Source organism: Caretta caretta, chromosome 1 (genome assembly GCF_965140235.1).
Source record: "Caretta caretta isolate rCarCar2 chromosome 1, rCarCar1.hap1, whole genome shotgun sequence".
In the NCBI taxonomy this organism is placed as follows: Eukaryota; Metazoa; Chordata; order Testudines; family Cheloniidae; genus Caretta; species Caretta caretta.
This window is the reverse complement of record NC_134206.1, coordinates 38,185,583-38,205,074: the sequence shown is the minus strand read 5'-3', so window position 1 is coordinate 38,205,074 and position 19,492 is coordinate 38,185,583. Positions and strand designations below refer to the sequence as shown.

General features: G+C 39.7%; 1 protein-coding gene across 3 annotated transcripts in view; it reads right to left on the bottom strand.

The window, feature by feature from the left end:
* The window catches only part of DDX10 (DEAD-box helicase 10), a 377,623-nt gene that overhangs the window by 302,051 nt on the left and 56,080 nt on the right, over positions 1–19,492 (bottom strand). For all 3 annotated transcript variants that reach the window (XM_048844745.2, XM_048844755.2, XM_048844735.2), the window contains 4 exons: positions 18,668–18,857; positions 13,601–13,727; positions 12,221–12,383; positions 10,469–10,553 (listed from right to left, as the gene is read on the bottom strand). In XM_048844745.2, coding sequence (XP_048700702.1) covers positions 10,469–10,553; positions 12,221–12,383; positions 13,601–13,727; positions 18,668–18,857 — 565 coding nt within the window. The remainder of the gene's footprint in view (positions 1–10,468; positions 10,554–12,220; positions 12,384–13,600; positions 13,728–18,667; positions 18,858–19,492) is intronic.

Genomic DNA, 19,492 nt, shown 5'->3' with positions numbered 1-19,492 from the left:
TTGAACAAGCAGCATATTAATAGCCAAATACAAGGTCATACATCTATGAACTAAGAATGTAGGTCATGCTTAGAAGATAAGAGACTGTATCCTAGAAAGCAGTGATTCTGAAAAGGACATGTATATCATGGTTAATTTCAAAGTCATGGCTCAAGTTCAGCTGTTTATCCATCAACTGAACATGCGCTCCCAATGCAATGCTGTAGTTAAGAGGGAGAACATGATCCTTGGCTGTATAATCCAGTAGGAGCAGCAGTGGTGAGAACATTACTAGAAAACTGTGTCCAGTTCTGCCATCTTGACTTCAAAATATGTATAACAAAAAATGGAAAGGACACAGAAAGAGAGTTATACAAATTATTTCATATCAGGAAAATACGCCTTATAGTAGACTTACGAAGGTCAATCTAGTAAATTTATCCAAGCGAAGGTTAAAAGATGATTTGATCACAGTCTACAAGTCCTATATGGGAAAGAGATTTCTGATGGTAGACGGCTCTTTAATCTAGGGGACAAAGATATAAAAAAATTGCACAGACTACCTTAATTCTTACATTTCCTAACTTTTGAGTTCTTGACTTTTCAAAAGTAATGTTTCAATGCAGTTTTTTGTATAGAATAACTTTTAAGCTACAAATAACAGCAGTGCCAAAAACGCTGTATAATGAATAAGTTGCCTTTCCACAAACTAAAAATATATAGAAGGTGAAAAGCACACTGTGGAAATGTTATTAAAAGCAAACGTTAAAACTTGCTCTCCAAAGATTATGATTATTTCAAAGTTTTAATTTAATCTTATAGAGCCTTTAGGCAGGGAAATAGTATTAAAGCTAAGAAAAGAAAATCACATTAAGTTAGGCCAAGAATATGAAGAAAGGTCTTCAAGTGAATTTTTTTTTTTTTTTTGGTTTTTGCTTGTTTGGTTGGTTTTGTTTTGTTTACTTGCTATTACTAGGAAGAAAAGCAATATTAAAAATATTTCTCAGCATCGGGGGGGCTTGAGACATTCAAAGGGATTAAAAGAGATCTGGTGACTATTGCTAGGTTCTGATCATTCACTTAAGCAATTCCCCATACTTCTTACACCTAATTAAGTTTAGTTACATGCAAAATATTTCTATTGGCTTTTGAAAAGCCTGAATGGACTGTCTTATATTGCAGATTGGAGTTAAACTAGCCCAAAAACTGTGAAGTAACTGAAAAACAGACAGGCAGGCACTGCTGCTGTGCCTCCTCATTGCAAAACATGAAAACAAAAAAAAAAAGAGTCAAAGGTTTGGGAAAACTGAAAACTAAATGATTTGAAACACCATCTGGAAGATTTTGCATCTGTTTAGATTTTTCATGGTGGTTTAGCTGCAAAGACAAGCCAATAGTAAAGGAGCTTTATTTAGACAAATATAGACTTGCTTCCCAAGAAGAGATTAGCTATTTTCTCCTCAAATGACAACAGACATGTTGTTAGAAGATTACTGGTCTGCACCATCACTACACTTAAAAAGTCCCCTGTAAATTCAAAAATGGAGCTTGTGCTTTTTTTTTTTTTTTATGATGTATAAAGGTGGCCTGAAAGTTTCTCTCTCAGGAAAAGTTTTTTCTGTTTGTTTATTTATGCTAGAAATTTGTGTATTCTAGACCTCAGAAGACACTACGGAAAATAGCTTCCTGCTGAAATGACCTCACAAGAGGTTAAAAACTGGCCCAATTGACCAAATACCCTTTCTTTTCTCAAACTGTTTAAAACTCCGTTTTCCCATTAATGTCTATTTAACTCCAACACTTGCGGGGGGGAGGGGAACCTATCTGTAGATCTTCAGCTACCGGTACAAACGATCACAATACCTATCCTTACAAAGTCCTCCAGCAAAGCCAGAGGAAAGCATTCCTGACATTAAGGTAGATAAATAAGAAAATAAACATACATCATGAAGCAGCAAAGAAAATGTCAACCCCAATTTTTAAAAAGCCTCCTCCAGGTCACCACTAGTACTTCTCTAAAGAAAAGAAACAGCATCCTTTTCTGATTCATGTAGCCTGCTGCTTCCAATCTGTACACCCTTACCAAAACCAAACAGTTGTTTTGGATCATCAGACCAAATATTAGTGTTTTACCAATGGAGGTATTTGTTAAGGTATTTGTTACTCCTTCAACACAGCTGCTTTGTACACGGAATTTTCAACTAAAACCTAGGGCATTCTTAAAAAATAAAATTAATTTACTTGATTTGTGTACCAACTGGTAAATGATGCTTATGTTTACATCATTTTGAGATTATCTGAAGGGCCCAGAGTAGGTCTCACTTTAGTATTGTGATTTTATGATAGTTTCCTTATACACAACAAGATACTATTAATCTTTATTTTTAAAAAAGGAATTGTTTTGGCTGCAGCAAGTCTTCAAAAACCAGATCTATGTAACTTTTGTATACATTTGTCTTAGATACTCATTCCGGATGAGATGAGTCTGCTTGCCCGAATATCTACTCATCATCAACTGAGTCTTGAAACTAACAGCCAGAGAAGCAAGGTGACATAGAACTTCACTAATCCTTTACTATTCTATGGTAACTGGAAACATGATAGAGAAAGAAGCTGCCTCTGAACAGGGGGCAGAAGGGGATGGCTGAGTCAGGAAGATCCTATATTGGCTACCATCTTTTTTTTTTTTAATTGAGAGTTTGGTGCTCATGAAAGAGGATGCCCTCTATGCACCAAAAGAACCTTGTGGAGAAGCAGTTCTGTTTTCCTACACCATGAGCCTGAGGAACCACACCTCTGAGTGCGAGGGGATAATTTATTGCCCATGGCAGACTCAGTCTTTAACTTTTCTGCTATGACCATCAAGTGGTGGCAGTTAGTGCCAAATGTAGAGCCACTGTCCATGATAGGGACCCCTGTTCACTGAGAACTGAATTGAGATCAAACTCTTTTCACCTGGACCACATGGTCAGATAGAAAGAACAGGAGTTCTTGTGGCACCTTAGAGACTAACAAATTGTCAATACCAACCTGAGCTAGAGTTGTACCCATAACTATAGGTAAAAGTTTTATATACCTCTAACTACCCCAAGCCAGACACTACCACTTCCTATTCTTAAAGCTCACATATTGCTATACATGTCTGATACATTTTTATCATCTCCATTCTCTCTCCTCTGCTAATGTAAAAACAATCTTCCTAGGAAGCCTCACCATCCAGGTCAACAAACCATCAGAGGGAAGGTGGACAGAAATCCTAGGACTGATCACCTTGGGTAGAGGAAGTCATGACAACATACAGGCCACTCCAGCCTTTGATATCCCTGCGCCTGAAGAAGGCCCACTAATAAGAAGCACTGTGCCACAGAACACCACTGTGGCTGCCTGTTACTCTGTGTGTTACATAACCCTATTTGGTATGGAGAAAAAAAATCTGTTTAATGTTATCAAACCAGAGGGAGTTTACTGCTTCAGAGATCTTGCCAAATTGGGACAGAGTGCTGGATAAACCACAATTCTTGCAATAAGGAAGTTGGTAGCAGTGCTGTATGATCACAGCAAGAAAGAAAAGGAGACCCCCCAGAAACCTGAATTGCTTGTGCCTCAGTCTAGCCATCAAAAAGGACAAGTCACAGGGCAAATTCCCACCATGTGAGGACACTTTTGAAGAGCATGTCAAAATAGCATCTTGTCAAACAAAGATTTGGATGTCTTCAAACATAGGTAGACCAGTTAGCTAATCAGCATTGCACCATGGATGGAAAAATGTGAATCATCAACTACTCCCCATATTCTTCAAGGGCCCAATGGCATCTAAGCTTGCACAAGACCTTCTCTGTGCTTATACCAGTAGGGTTCACTGCACAAACAACTGCATCTGTAGTCAGAACAATTCTCTCTGCCCAAAACTGCCAATACAATGAAGACTGTGGTAACCCACACACACAGAGATCATGCTGAACAAGATAATGATAATAATGTTGACTAGAAGTGTCACCAGAGTTATTACATTTCAATACCCTCTGTACAAAATTATTAGATTTTGTTTTACCCTTTACATCATCACTGTGATGCTTTGAGGTCATAAAAAAATCTAATTTTATGTCTTGAAATAATACACACTCATTAAACTAAGCGGGCATTTTAACTAGTTGATGGAGTCATTGTTTACCCCCATTTCTATGATAATGGCACCACTTAATGGCTTGACATCATAACTCATCTTAACGTAGACATAATAAGCTTTCAAATGATTCAAAATGTGTTTCTTTAGAGAGGGTATATTAAGTCGACCAAATTGGTGGTGTTTGCTGCTCACCTAAACTAAATAGACAATTGTTAAGTCTGTCATGCAGCTGCTGACACTCACTGAGGAAAGTTTCTTCCTCACTAATTGAGATTGAGAAGATGAGGAGGCTTTTCCAATGGGTCTATACACCCTGCACCCTGTGTTTTAAAGTACATCAAGATATGGTCCACACATTTTTTTGTTCTAACTCTACTACAGTCCTGATAGTCTCCACATGATACTCACAATCTCTTCTCCTTTGTGGTTTAGTTCTTGTATCATTAACCAAAGAATTTTATTGGCAAACACTTGTCAAGTTTCAGAGTAACAGCCGTGTTAGTCTGTATTCGCAAAAAGCTCACGAAAGCTTATGCTCAAATAAATTGGTTAGTGTCTAAGGTGCCACAAGTACTCCTTTACTTGTCAAGTTGTAGCTTTCTGGCAGAGGGCACGTATTTTTTATTATTTTAAGATCATATCACATCCTCTTCCCTCTCTTCTAGGCATGGAAGTACCCTTTTACATTAACAACCCTGTTAGGAGAATCATCCAACCAGGTTTCATTTCTGCCACTAGATCATAATCCCCCTTTATTTAATTATACAGTAGAGTCTTCTTTCTTATGAACAGACACACGTTAGTCAGGAGGAAAAAAAATGGACAAAAGCATGCCACAGCTTACACCAACCTTATCAATAAATTGAATATAAAGGTCACTGGGGCCTCCAGCCTAGCTAGTAAGCAATCTATTTCCCACAGCAGCGGTGTCCATTCTACTGTACTGAAACAAATGCTTATTTATTCTTTATTATAGTTTTCCAGGGTGGCATTATGTCAGTGGGTAATTATGACCATAGCCAAGTTTATATTTTAGTGTGTGAGAACTTCATACCACATCATTAGAAAAATATTGTAATGGAAACAGTCCAAGTGGATGCAACTGCAGGACAATGTCAGAATTGTAGCTGGGCTTCAGCATGCAATTGTAAAGAGGGTTAAATAATATGAATTGTGAGTTAAATATGCAGTGGTGAGGGGCATTTCTTCTGACCTCTGCTGGCAGCTATTTTTTAATATTTTTTTAAGTTAGGACAATGAATTGAAGACTGCAATGTAATATGAAATATGGACTAAATACTACTGTAGATCAATAAAAGCACTTCAAACAGGCTTTTAACCTAATAAATAGTTAATTATGCAAGGAGCTGCCAGCTTGACAATTTGACTATGCAGGTTATTCAGATCCCAAGACACACATCCCATCTCTGGATTAAAGACAATTATTTTTCACTTTGAGGGGGGAAAAAAATTAAACTTTGCTGAGTTATCCAAAACCTTAAGTGTTTAGTCAGAAAATGTTACAACAGGGAGGGGCTTAATTACAATGATTCCCAGTGACCATGATCCAGAGGGATATATTTCCTGACTGCCTGAAACTATTATCCAAACATTTTCCCCTAAAAACAACCATATGGCACCAGCAGCTCCAAACTTTTTAATTAATGGGACGAAACTGATTACCATTATCATATTGTCTTGTCCAATAGAGAATGGACAGTGGAGATTTTTAATGTAAGATACATTTTCAGGATACAAAGTGAGAGTGAACAAAACCAAGGCAGACTATATATAGTTAGATTATTTGATATACAGTACACACACAAAAAAAATATATCCACCAAAGGGCATGTTGGCTTCCTCCAGAGCCACTGACATCAACACCAAATCTCTCTCTGAGACTTATCCAAAGCTCACGGATGCCAAAAGAAAGACTCCCAATGACTTCAAGGGGCAACGGATCAGGTCCTAAATAAGTATTTTACATTATGTGCACATGCAACATGAAGCTCCAGACTTACCCCTGAAACTATTAGAATCCCTACAGAATGGGTTATTCTACTCTGTCCTACATTTCCCATTTAATGCCTTAAAAACAACTCTTGGTGCAGAAAAGCCAGACTTAGGTAAGAGTTTTACAGGCTTTTTTGGTAAAGGAGGTAGAGGAGAAGTGGATTTATTTAAATAGTATGCTAAGCACTAAACACAAACATGTCCACACACTGAATAAACTGGAAAACAAAGCAGTCTTTTTCCCCCCACTATTTTTGAAAATGAAATCAAAGTTCCTGTAAAAAACAGTCCTTTTCTTACCATCCTACTTATCAGTTAAGTAACCTTTGTATGAGATTTTTCACTTACAAGTCCTCTTCATGCCACACGTGTAAAAATTACATTTTTTGAAAGAAAACCACCATACAGTAAAACTTCAAATATGAAAATTAGCTTCTGCTGTCCCCTAGTGGCATTGCATTTTGTTTCACAAACCTGATCAAAAAACATTTTCAAATCAAATGTAGATTCCATGGACATACGTGGCATACATCAGAAGAAATTAACAGCCAGAGGAGTTAATTCCACAAAGAAATCTGCCAGCAGACCAAGGGATGCGATCATTCCCCTCTATTTGACGTTGGTGAGGCCTCATCTGGAGTACTGTGTCCAGTTTTGGGCCCCACACTACAAGAAGGATGTGGAAAAAAATCAGGAAGTGTCCAGCGGAAGACAAAAAAATTAGGGGACTGGAACACATGACTTATGAGGAGAGGCTGAAGGAACTAGGATTGTTTAGTCTGCAGAAGAGAAGAATGAGGGGGGATTTGATAGCTGCTTTCAACTACCTGAAACGGGGTTCCAAAGAGGATGGATCTAGACTGTTCTCAGTGGTAGCAGATCACAGAACAAGGAGTAATGATCTCAAGTTGCAGTGGGGGAGGTTTAGATTGGATATTAGGAAAAAACTTTTTCACTAGGTGGGTGGTGAAACACTGGAACGCGTTACCTAGGAAAGTGGTGGAATCTCCTTCCTTTGAGATTTTTAAGGTCATACTTGACAAAGCCCTGGCTGGGATGATTTAGTTTGGAAATTGGTCCTGCTTTGAGCAGGGGGTTGGACTAGATGACCTCCTGAGGTCCCTTCCAACCCTGATATTCTAATGCCTCCACAAATATTTCATACAGTATTTGCTTAGACTGTTTGAACTAAAACCCACAGGAAACACAGGGCTCTTCAGATCTTAAAATCCATATATTTCTGAAAGCCTCATGAAAAGCCTTTTGTCACATTATAAAGGATATTTCCACAGTATTTTCATTATTTGAAAAATTACTTATTTGTCCAGACTTTAAAGACATATCTACAAAATGCAACTAGCCAAAACATCTTCTAGTAACGTTAGATACAAAGCAGCCCTCCCTATCCACAGAAACAATAAAATCGCTTTCAAGTTAATCAGACTGAAAAAAAGATACACCAACCTCACTATAAAGTAAAAGCATTCTTGCATATCTCCTGATTTTTATTTTTAGTTGTGGGAAGTGATTTTATTTTACCATGGATCAAAGATGCAGAGAGTTTTTTCTTCTTGACTTAAATATATTTATTTTTCTATAACAAAATAATAGGATTTCAAAAGTAAACAGTATCCTGAAAGCCAGTTTTAATTACAGCTGACATACAGGCTCCTAATTAGCTGAGATATTTAATTTTGCTTTCATTCCTTGCAATTATGAACTCTCATGGCCCATGAAACTTTGTAATTATCTCTAACCTCACTAATGATTACTATTAAAATGCAATTTTTATTACATTTCTAGAGACAACGTAGGCTTCTCACATACGAACACAATCCTCTGAATTCAGCCAAAGTCTCCTACTCAGTTAGAGTTGGTAAAAAAAAAAAAAAAGTGTTTTTACTAATCAGTCTTATTTGAAATTCAAAGTGCACAGCGTGTATCTTAAGTTAAAGCATATTCACAATTTATTTTCTACATTTTTTCCCAGTTTATTCCCAATATGTATGTTTCTCTAGACTGTTATTTCTGGCTCAACAAACATATCTTTTACAGGAGCCATGAGAAAAAACAGTTACCTACCTTCTTGTAACTGTTGTTCTTTGACATGTGTTGTTCATGTCCATTCCAAGTAGATGTGTGTGTGTCGTGTGCACAGTTGGAAGGTTTTTCCCCTAGCGGTACCCATCAGGTCAGCTGTGGAGCCCCCTGGAGTCATGCCTTCATGGCGGTGTATATAGGTACGGCTACGTTTATGTGACAGAGGTCATGGAAGTCACGAATCCGTGACTTCCAGAAACCTCCATGACATTCTCTGCTTCAGCCCCAGGGGCAGCAGGACTGGAGCTGGCAGCCAGCGTGGCCCTGGCAGGGTTTCGGCGACAGCAGAGACAGGTGGCCTTCTGCAAGGTTCCAGCGACAGGTGACAGACTTCTAAGGGGGCCCTCCTCAGGGTTCCAGCGATGGATGACAGCCTGGGGAAGGAGATGCCTCGGGCAAGCAGCTGGGGGTGTCCCATTTTCTCTTTGGGAAATATGGTCGCCCTGTAGCTCCCAGCCACCATGGGCGGAAGGGGGGCCCCCTCCGCAGCTTCCAGTTGCCATGGGCAGAGGGGGAACCCCATAGCTCACAGCCAGGTCATGGGTTCAGTGAATTTTTGTTTATTGCCAGTGACCTGTCCATGACTTTTACTAAAAAGAACCATGACAAAAAAAAACTTAGACTTATATATAGGTCCCTACCAACCTGCCGCCTCTTCAGTTCCTTCGTGCTGGAAACTCCGACAGAGGGGAAGGTGGGTGGGTCTTGGAATGGACATGAGCAATGCATCTTGAAGAACAACAGTTACAAAAGGTGGGTAACTGTTTTTTCTGCTTCGAGTGACTGCTCATGTTGATTCCAAGTAGGTGACTCCCAAGCCTTACCTAGGAAGCAAGGTCGGAGAGTCCATGGAACTGCTGATTGAAGCCCCACTCTGCCACATGCTGTATCACCGAGGGGGCCTGCGCCCTTGTAGAATTTGCCGTTAGTGCAGGAGCAGGTATCTTTGCCAATTCATAACATGCTCAGATACAGGACATAATCCATGACTAAATTCTTTGAGAAGACACCAGGAGGCCCTTCATCCTGTCTGCTACTGCGACAAACAACTGGTTTGACTTACGAAACAGCTTCATGCACTTGATATAAAAGGCCAATGCTCACTGAATGTCCAAGGAGTGGAGTCTTTGCTCCCAACTGTTAGCGTGTGGCTTAGGTAAAAGACTGGGAGAAAAACGTCCTGATTTGCATGAAACTGAGAGACCCTTTGGGAGGAAAAGTTGGGGGAGGCCTAAGCTGCACTTTGTCCTTATAAAAAATGGTGTAAGGAGGGTCGGAAGTTAGAGCCTTGAGCTTGGACACTCTAACTGATGTTACTGCGACCAGGAATGCCACCTTCTAGGACCGAGAGTAATGAGCAAGTCACTCGGGGCTTGAAGGGGGCCCCCCATTAGTCTTGAAAGAAACAGACTAAGGTCCCAAACCCGGATCGGCTGCCTAACTTGCGGGTATAATCTGTCAAGAGCTTTAAGAAACCATCCAACCATCAGGTTGGCGAAGACTGATCGGCCAGACACTCCAGGGTGGAACACTGAAATGGCGGCTAGATGAACCCTTATTGACGAGATCGACAGGCCCTGCTTCCTTAAGTGTAGCAGGCAGTCAAAGACGAGAGGTATCGGAGCCTGCATTGGAGGGGTGTGGCCCTGCAAACACCAGATTGAGAATCTCTTCCAGTTGGCCAGTTAGGTCTTGGTGGAGGGTTTCATACTGCCAAGGAGAACTTCCTTAACAGGCTTGGAACACATTAGTTCTACTGGGTTTAACAATGAAGCTTCCAAGCTGTGAGGCTCTCTCCCTGAGGATCTTGAGCAGAACCTGGTGGACGAGGGGGAAAGGTGGAAATGCGTACAACAGGTGGTCTGTCCAAGGGAGGAAGAATGCGTCCGCGAGGGAGACTGGACTGTGATTCTGGAAGGAGCAGAACTGCAGGCACTTCCTGTTGCTTTTTGTGGCGAACAGGTTGATCTGGGAAACTCCCCACTTTTGGAAAATGCTGTTCGCTACATCCGGGCAAATGGACCACTAGTGTTTGTGGAAGGAGCTGCTGAGAGAGGTTTTATATTTATGAAGAATTGACAAAGACAAATTCACTTCACATAAGCTGCCAAACAGCCTTCACGTGGTAATGGCTTTTAGTCCCTTCTGACCCGTACCTAGCTGATCAGGTTATTAGTTTTCTTCCTATTATCAACACACACAGCTATCTAGTTGCAAACACGCAAATGCAAATCATAATTAAACATGTACCTGGCTGTTCTTCCCACTCTATGAATGTATGTATTTGCATCCTCTGGACAATCGAACTGAATGACCCAGTTCACCGCAGGGAAATCTGTGGAAAAAGAGAAAGAGATTAAAGTTTTAACACATTGCAATATTTTATTTTGCAGTACTATTCCAAGAGAGCCGTCATTCAGATCAATTTCTAGACACTGCCTGTGAGCAATCTCTCTGAATTGAAAACTAATTGCATGTATCACCATATCATAAACAGCTATCCCCTTTGTCAAACTGAACTAAAATTAATGGTGTCTTCATTTCCTAAGTAATGACAGTGCACTGAATGGAACATAATTTCACACCTGAAAAGGACAGACAGATGCTCTGTGTCTTACAGATAATAAAATGCCATGGTATTTAATGATTAAGTAAGTGATTTGACCCACTTTTTATGTAGAATATCAATTTACTACACAATCAGATCCTGAAATTAGCTGTGGCCAGCTGCTACTACCATATCTATCCAGATATTAAAACATCATTATCTATTTCAATGACAGCAATAGGAGGTTGCTAGGTAATACTGAACAGTCCACATTGAAAGGAAGAAAATGTCAGACATAATGGGCATTCCAGGCGAACAGCAGCAAACCTCTGTTGCACTGTGTAGAATCAGTATTTACTATTTGGTTATGACTATGGTCACAGGAGATGCAACAATTATCCACACAACTGTTTCTAAACAGATGCATCCAAATAAATTCTTTAGCAGCGAGAACCAAACAGTATGGAAAGTAGAGATGGAGTCCTATGCTCTGTCTCCTCCTAATTTAGAGTATTTCCCTCTTCTAATCTGTTGGAGACAAGATGATATTTTGGGACAGTGAATTTTACTGCTTAATGTTTGAACCCAACTTCCAATGCCAGACAAGTGCAAGTGAGTTCTTGAAAGCACCTTTGAACAATTACACCTAATCACTTTTAAGTTATTAAATATGAAAAGATTATATTGTAAGATACAAAATCGCCATGAGAAAACATAAGGGAAGAGCTAATACACCTTCCTTCTAACAAAAACCAGTCAAAGGAAAGCAAAACCTAAACAAAACTACTTCCATCAATAGGAATCTTCTTGTTCTTGCCTCAGCTATCATTTTGCCTCTTTAGAAGCAAAGAAGGAGAGTTGATTTTTCCCACATTGACACATTTCAATTCAGAGGCAGGCATTACAAAAATCCCTCCAACTTCCTCCCATCAGCTACTGGTTGGTAGCTCATTTTATCTACTTTTTAGACTAACCCATGGGATGCAAGAGGCATCAGAGTATTTAAAGCCTTTGAAAGCTCTCCTTCTGGCGTTCAGGACATCCCATTCTTTTTATCTATTTCCTGAACACAAGTTACTGAGTGCTGGAAGAGCTGGATGGTCTATGGATTAGAGAGCTACACAGCTTCAATTCAACACATCAGTAATAAACAGCATTACAAAATTGCTCAAAACAGACGTTTTACAAAGACAAATAGGAATAAACGAAGTACAGATTACTAAAACGAGGCCCCGTTAAAGAGAAAGATTGTATTGAGGAGAAAGTATTTTAATTATTTTGCTTTTTGGATAGAATGATTAGCTTTTAGATGAGGAGGCAACAAACTAAATGTAGACTTACCTTGTTTTAAGAATGCTTCTTAAAGCCTGGTTTCTTATAGGATGCACTGCTTAGGTATGAACAGGCTTGGAACACCATTCTATGGATACACTATTGCACTAAAGGTTACCTACCCAGCCCTCGAGCCGCAACATCTGTAGAAAAAAGCACTGCTGATTTCTTGCGAACAAAGTCATTGTAGACCTCCATTCTTTTCATCTGTTGCTGTTTGCCATGGAGAGCCATTATAGGTATGCCAGGGCGGAGCCTACAGAACACTCTGAACAAATACTGAACCTGTTGGTCAACAAGTCAAAGAGAAGAAGTGAACATGATATTTCACTGTGATGGTGGAATATCATGTTATCTAGTTATCTACCAAGAAATAAATATATTCTTAACATTTAAAGCAAAATAGCTTTCCTCCAACCCAGAGATGGGATGGGATCTGATTATGTGAGTGGAGAGGGGTCATCACCCCTCCCCACAAATACTGAGACAGGAAGTTAATTGTGTAAGAAGGTGCCATACTCCGCAGAGCGGGAAGCAGTGCCAAGCGAGATGTGCAAGGTCCTGCAGAGAGCTGGGGGTGGGCAGAAGAGATGTGGTGTTGCACCTTGGCAAGTCAGAAGTGTATGGGCTAAACTAGATCTCACCAGTAGTGCCGCTCTCACAGGCACTTCAGTGCACAGGATTGCAATCAGGGTAAATCCACCACAGCCTAATTTTAATATTTCCACCTAGTGCACTTTCTTTCACCAAGACATTTGTTGCCTGTTTATTATGGTGTAAAAAAAAAATCACACATTGTTTTGAAGTGCCAAGAATTTTTTTTTAAAACTAGTATTTAAGGAAACTACATATATTCCCTTACAGATTAATTTAAGAGAAATTTTGTTTCTATTATTGAGTATCTTCTCTCCACACTGAAGTCAGAAATATGGCAACATGGATATTCATACCTTCCTGTATCAGAGAGACAGCAGAAATGGATTTTTACAACCCATTTAAAAGACTTGAAAAATAAATACATCCAAAAAGCCTTTCAAATAAGGTAATCTGTAAGGCTGCTATTTAAAGCAGTCAGAAATTATTAAATATCTATGGCATCATGGTGCAAACACTTAAACACCAGTACTTCAATGGACTGCTCACAGGAGTAAAATTACTTTCACAAGTAAGTGTTTGCAGGATCAAGTCATATGACCATAAAGAAAGTCTTTCCATACTTTCAACTGCTCTCTCTTCCCTGATACCACATAATTATTCATATCGCCAACTTTTAAAAAGTCACCCCTTTACACGCTATGCAAATAAAGTACAAAATGTCCCACACCAGTTAAAAATACAACCAGCTCTTACTGAAACAACTTTCACCATCTATTTTTTTAAAAACACATGTTAATTTTTGCAATCTCATTTTACCATTTAAGTCTCTCTTGTAGATTTCAAAGTCATAAGTTTCACTCCCTCATACTTGATTATATCCAAAAAGAGAGAAATACGAGTTGTACCTCTTTACAACTTGCATAAAACACAATGCTCTTCTTATTCAGGTGACTTCTCAAGAAGGAATACAACATGTTTATTTTTTGCTGCAGCCCACAAACAATATAATTCTGGTCCAAAGTTGCTGGGGTACTGAAAAACAAAGGTCAAGTTAGACACTTCTCATATCATTTACATAAGAAAACCAGAAGAGCCACACACAGAGTACCCACAGATCTGCCACTTGGTTTTCATCAGTCAGAAGTTAAATTTAAAGTTTCACTGCTTCCATATTAATTACACTGAGAATTTCTTTCCTATTTTCAGAAGCATGCCTGCAAGCGCCAATGAAAGGCTCGTGCTTTTTGAAGACTTAGATTTTCTTACTAATAGCTTCACAATTTTTTAGATCCAGTTAACTATTAAGCCAAAAAATGCCTGTGTCTAAATAGTGACGTTCAAACTGTCTTGACCTAAAATGCAAACCTTTCTTTTTAGTCCTATTGAAGCATCATTTGTGCTTAAGGCAACGACCTGCTGCTCACAAACCGGGTAGAATTAGTGGGGGAAGCAAAAGTGGATGGGAATCTGGGAGGCAGTGACCATGAGTTGGTTGAGTTCAGGATCCTGACGCAGGGAAGAAAGGTAAGCAGCAGGATACGGACCCTGGACTTCAGGAAAGCAGACTTCGACTCCCTCAGGGAACGGATGGCCAGGATCCCCTGGGGGACTAACTTGAAGGGGAAAGGAGTCCAGGAGAGCTGGCTGTATTTCAAGGAATCCCTGTGGAGGTTACAGGGACAAACCATCCCGATGAGTCGAAAGAATAGTAAATATGGCAGGCGACCAGCTTGGCTTAATAGTGACATCCTAACGGATCTTAAACATAAAAAAGAAGCTTACAAGAAGTGTAAGGTTGGACATATAACCAGGGAAGAGTATAAAAATATTGCTCGGGCATGTAGGAATGAAATCAGGAGGGCCAAATCTCACCTGGAGCTGCAGCTAGCGAGAGATGTCAAGAGTAACAAGAAGAGTTTCTTCAGGTATGTTGGCAACAAGAAGAAAGCCAAGGAAAGTGTGGGCCCCTTACTGAATGAGGGAGGCAACCTAGTGACAGAGGATGTGGAAAAAGCTAATGTACTCAATGCTTTTTTTGCCTCTGTCTTCACTAACAAGGTCAGCTCCCAGACTGCTGCGCTGGGCATCACAAAATGGGGAAGAGATGGCCAGCCCTCTGTGGAGATAGAGGTGGTTAGGGACTATTTAGAAAAGCTGGATGTGCACAAGTCCATGGGGCCGGACGAATTGCATCCGAGAGTGCTGAAGGAATTGGTGGCTGTGATTGCAGAGCCATTGGCCATTATCTTTGAAAACTCGTGGCGAACGGGGGAAGTCCCGGATGACTGGAAAAAGGCTAATGTAGTGCCAATCTTTAAAAAAGGGAAGGAGGAGGATCCTGGGAACTACAGGCCAGTCAGCCTCACCTCAGTCCCTGGAAAAATCATGGAGCAGGTCCTCAAAGAATCAATCCTGAAGCACTTGCATGAGAGGAAGGTGATCAGGAACAGCCAGCATGGATTCACCAAGGGAAGGTCATGCCTGACTAATCTAATCGCCTTTTATGATGAGACTACTGGTTCTGTGGATGAAGGGAAAGCAGTGGATGTATTGTTTCTTGACTTTAGCAAAGCTTTTGACACGGTCTCCCACAGTATTCTTGTCAGCAAGTTAAGGAAGTATGGGCTGGATGAATGCACTATAAAGGTGGGTAGAAAGCTGGCTAGATTGTCAGGCTCAACGGGTAGTGACCAATGGCTCCATGTCTAGTTGGCAGCCGGTATCAAGTGGAGTGCCCCAAGGGTCGGTCCTGGGGCCGGTTTTGTTCAATATCTTCATAAATGATCTGGAGGATGGTGTGGATTGCACTCTCAGCAAATTTGCGGATGATACTAAACTGGGAGGAGTGGTAGATACGCTAGAGGGGAGGGATAGGATACAGAAGGACCTAGACAAATTGGAGGATTGGGCCAAAAGAAATCTGATGAGGTTCAATAAGGATAAGTGCAGGGTCCTGCACTTAGGACGGAAGAACCCAATGCATAGCTACAGACTAGGGACCGAATGGCTAGGCAGCAGTTGTGCGGAAAAGGACCTAGGGGTGACAGTGGACGAGAAGCTGGATATGAGTCAGCAGTGTGCCCTTGTTGCCAAGAAGGCCAATGGCATTTTGGGATGTATAAGTAGGGGCATAGCGAGCAGATCAAGGGACGTTCCCCTCTATTTGATCGATCGTTCCCCTCTATTCGACATTGGTGAGGCCTCATCTGGAGTACTGTGTCCAGTTTTGGGCCCCACACTTCAAGAAGGATGTGGATAAATTGGAGAGAGTCCAGCGAAGGGCAACAAAAATGATTAGGGGTCTAGAACACATGAGTTATGAGGAGAGGCTGAGGGAGCTGGGATTGTTTAGCCTGCAGAAGAGAAGAATGAGGGGGGATTTGATAGCTGCTTTCAACTACCTGAAAGGGGGTTCCAAAGAGGATGGCTCTAGACTGTTCTCAATGGTAGCAGATGACAGAACGAGGAGTAATGGTCTCAAGTTGCAGTGGGGGAGGTTTAGGTTGGATATTAGGAAAAACTTTTTCACTAAGAGGGTGGTGAAACACTGGAATGCGTTACCTAGGGAGGTGGTAGAATCTCCTTTCTTAAAGGTTTTTAAGGTCAGGCTTGACAAAGCCCTGGCTGGGATGATTTAACTGGGAATTGGTCCTGCTTCGAGCAGGGGGTTGGACTAGATGACCTTCAGGGGTCCCTTCCAACCCTGATATTCTATGATTCTATGATTCAAAGCAGAGTCTAAATGTACAAGAAAATAAATTTTTAACTGACTGCACTAGTTACCTGATTTGCAGTGTGTCTCTGTAAAGGTCTAAATTGTCATCTTAAATTACTTTCAAGTTCTTTAAACAACAAAAGAATAGCCCATGAAAGATTAGTTCTTAACGTACTTTAAAATGCTGCTTTGATGCTCTCTACCTCCCACCCCAGACTGACCAAACTGAAATTAAATGTAACTTGAAGGTGCCATTTCTGAGGATGAAACTGCAATGCTCTGCTCTAAATTTTTATTCAGCTAGTAGTGCTCTAAGTTATGCTACAGTAGTTGCCATTTTGTAAATCTCTTGCAGGAAATTGTTTTTCCTCAAACTGATAAAATAGTGTGTACCACGGTCATAATTCTAAAACAAAACATTTTCCATTTATTTTTCCTTCATCTTGTCGTCTAATTGCAGCTACTGAAATATTTCAAAAGCTCTCATGAGGCAGCATTATAATAAAGACATTCCCTTCTCAACAGGGAAATGCAATTGAGTGTACAAACAGCTACACCAGCCCTCAAGCTAAGGTAGCTATATATTTAGTTAGGTTTTTTTATCCTTTTCCACCAAGCAAAAAGGGGATTAACAATGTAAATTGTGTTTCTAACGTTTCCAATTATTCAGGATCCAATTTTTTAGGTAATACTATCACAAGTGTATATGAAACAACGGATTGAGAAGCTGGTTAGAGTATTGGAGTAGTGGACTCAGAGTCAGAGCTTGTGTTCTGTTCTCCGCTTTGCCAATGTGTGATCTTAGGCAAGTCATTACTTCAGTGTGCTTTGTTCTCCCCTCCATCTGTACGTCAAGTAGGCAAGTATTTTTGTATCTCGCAGGGGACCTGATAAATTTAATCGTTCAAGCTGGTCAGAAATTTTTTGTTGGAACAGTTACCCATGGGAAAATGCCATTTCAACTAAGTCAGATTTTTTTTCCAGAATATTGTATTAATTTTGCTGAGAAAGTGAAAAGTTTTTCTTCTTGACAATTTTTAAAATTTCATTTCAGAACAAAGCTTTAGTTTCAAAATTAATTTGACAGGTTATTTCATCTGTATTTTTACATTATTTCATGATGGCAGTGGTAATACTGCCTATGTCATATGTCAAATCTCATCATAGGATGCACTACTGCTATTATAGACAGGTCATTATGACAAAACAGTCAAAAGTCTATTTTTTATTATTATTTTTTTAAAACATTGAGGGCAGCTGCTACATAGAGATTGAAACATTTTATCTTATTTTCTAGGTAAACGAGTCTCCTATTTTTGTTCTAATAGAACAGTTTGGCACTGACATTATCCACACAAAAATAAGCAACACTCAGAGTACTAATTCTAAGAGCAGTTTTCAATAACTTTGTGTTAGCCTGGAATCATTTTTCTAGGATATTGAAAAACAGCTGGTCCTCTAATTTGTATAGCGAATGCTTATCTTATTGTCTAGATCCAGATGTCAAACCGTTTCATAACACAGACGAGAGACTAATCTAGAAAACAAGATGTTCCAATCTGTACTGAGTACCAGCCACCCTTAATGTTTTTGCAAACACAAAATAAAAATATAAAAATGAAAAACAAAATTCAAAATGAAGACAAGATTTTTTAAAAAAAAATCTAATTGTTTTAGAATTTCCATTTCATGGAAAATTTGAATATATGTTTTCATTCCAATTCAGAACAAAACCAAATTCTGAAATGTCAATTTCCCATGAAACAGGAATTCTAAATTTCTAACACTCCATTAAACATGGAGTATTGGAGTATGGAGTATTGGAGTATGGAGTATGGATTGATGTTTGTAAAGTCATTTGAAATCCTCAGAGAAAACAGCCTACAGAAGTGCAAGGTATTATTGTATTAAATACTATTATCTCCACTTGGGTTTGCTCAGCTCCCCCTCCGAATATAAATGCCACTGAAGACAACATGAACCCTTTTGCATCTAGTTATATCTAAAAAGTCAAATCAAGCTAAGGCACCTCGGTGAAAAGTATAAGTGAACCATGACTGGCAATGCAATACACTTCAGCTGCTTGCTTTCAAAATAAAACAACAAGAATCAGTGTTTGAGTGGAGCAGGAAGGGTTTAACATGAAACATGACAATATCCCGCTTCCCAGAGGTGCTGGGAAAGAAGTTGAGAAAAGTGCAGCTATCATCACTTTCTTTCTCCAGTACAAGCACCAAGACAAACTACCACTACTCACCTGAATTTTGCTTTTTCGTGAACCCAAACATATTCCGGATCTTTTAGACTCAGTCGTGCAAGATCCTTCACTGATTTGGTTTGTGTCGCTGAAAAAAGCAATGTCTGGCGTTTCTTAGGAAGATTTTCTATAATCGCATTCATAGTATCAGCGAAGCCCATGTCCAAGATTCTATCAGCTTCATCAAGAACTAGAACAAGGAAACAGGTTTAGAAGAACTGGATTTTTAAATTCTTTTCAATTCTAACCTTGAAATTTTAAAACAAAACAAAAAAACAAAAAACCTCAATTTGAAGTTTCTGTTCCTGCAAAACCATGTTAACAGGAATAAAAGAGACAGACCAGGAATTACATTTTTCACTGATTTTTCTTTAGAATTGGTCACACTTCATTCAATGCAGAAATGCTCCTGTAAAAGTCCTCAACTTCTCCCATAATCCATGAACTACAGCTCTCAATTTCATATGCAGAGAATCAGGGTTTCAAGCAACTAATCCACCAGTTTACATGTGAATTGCTTCTAACCAAAGGCGGGCCCGTTACTGAAATAAAGAAAGCGGGACATAAGGTGAAATTGCAGTTTGAGTAGTCAGGGCAATCAATTCACCCCTCCCTCTAGCTGCCATAAACACATTCAGAGTTGGGGTTCCAAAGGCTAAGGCAAGGGTCAATGCTGATTGCAGTTTTGTGATGCTCATTCTCTTATTTGTCCACTATGAATTGAATTTACTATAGCGAGCTTAATATTGAGTATTTTGTGAGTTATGTTATAGATCTGTAAGTCTTGCTATGTAACTGACTGCAGAAAGGAGCTCTCTCTGCTAG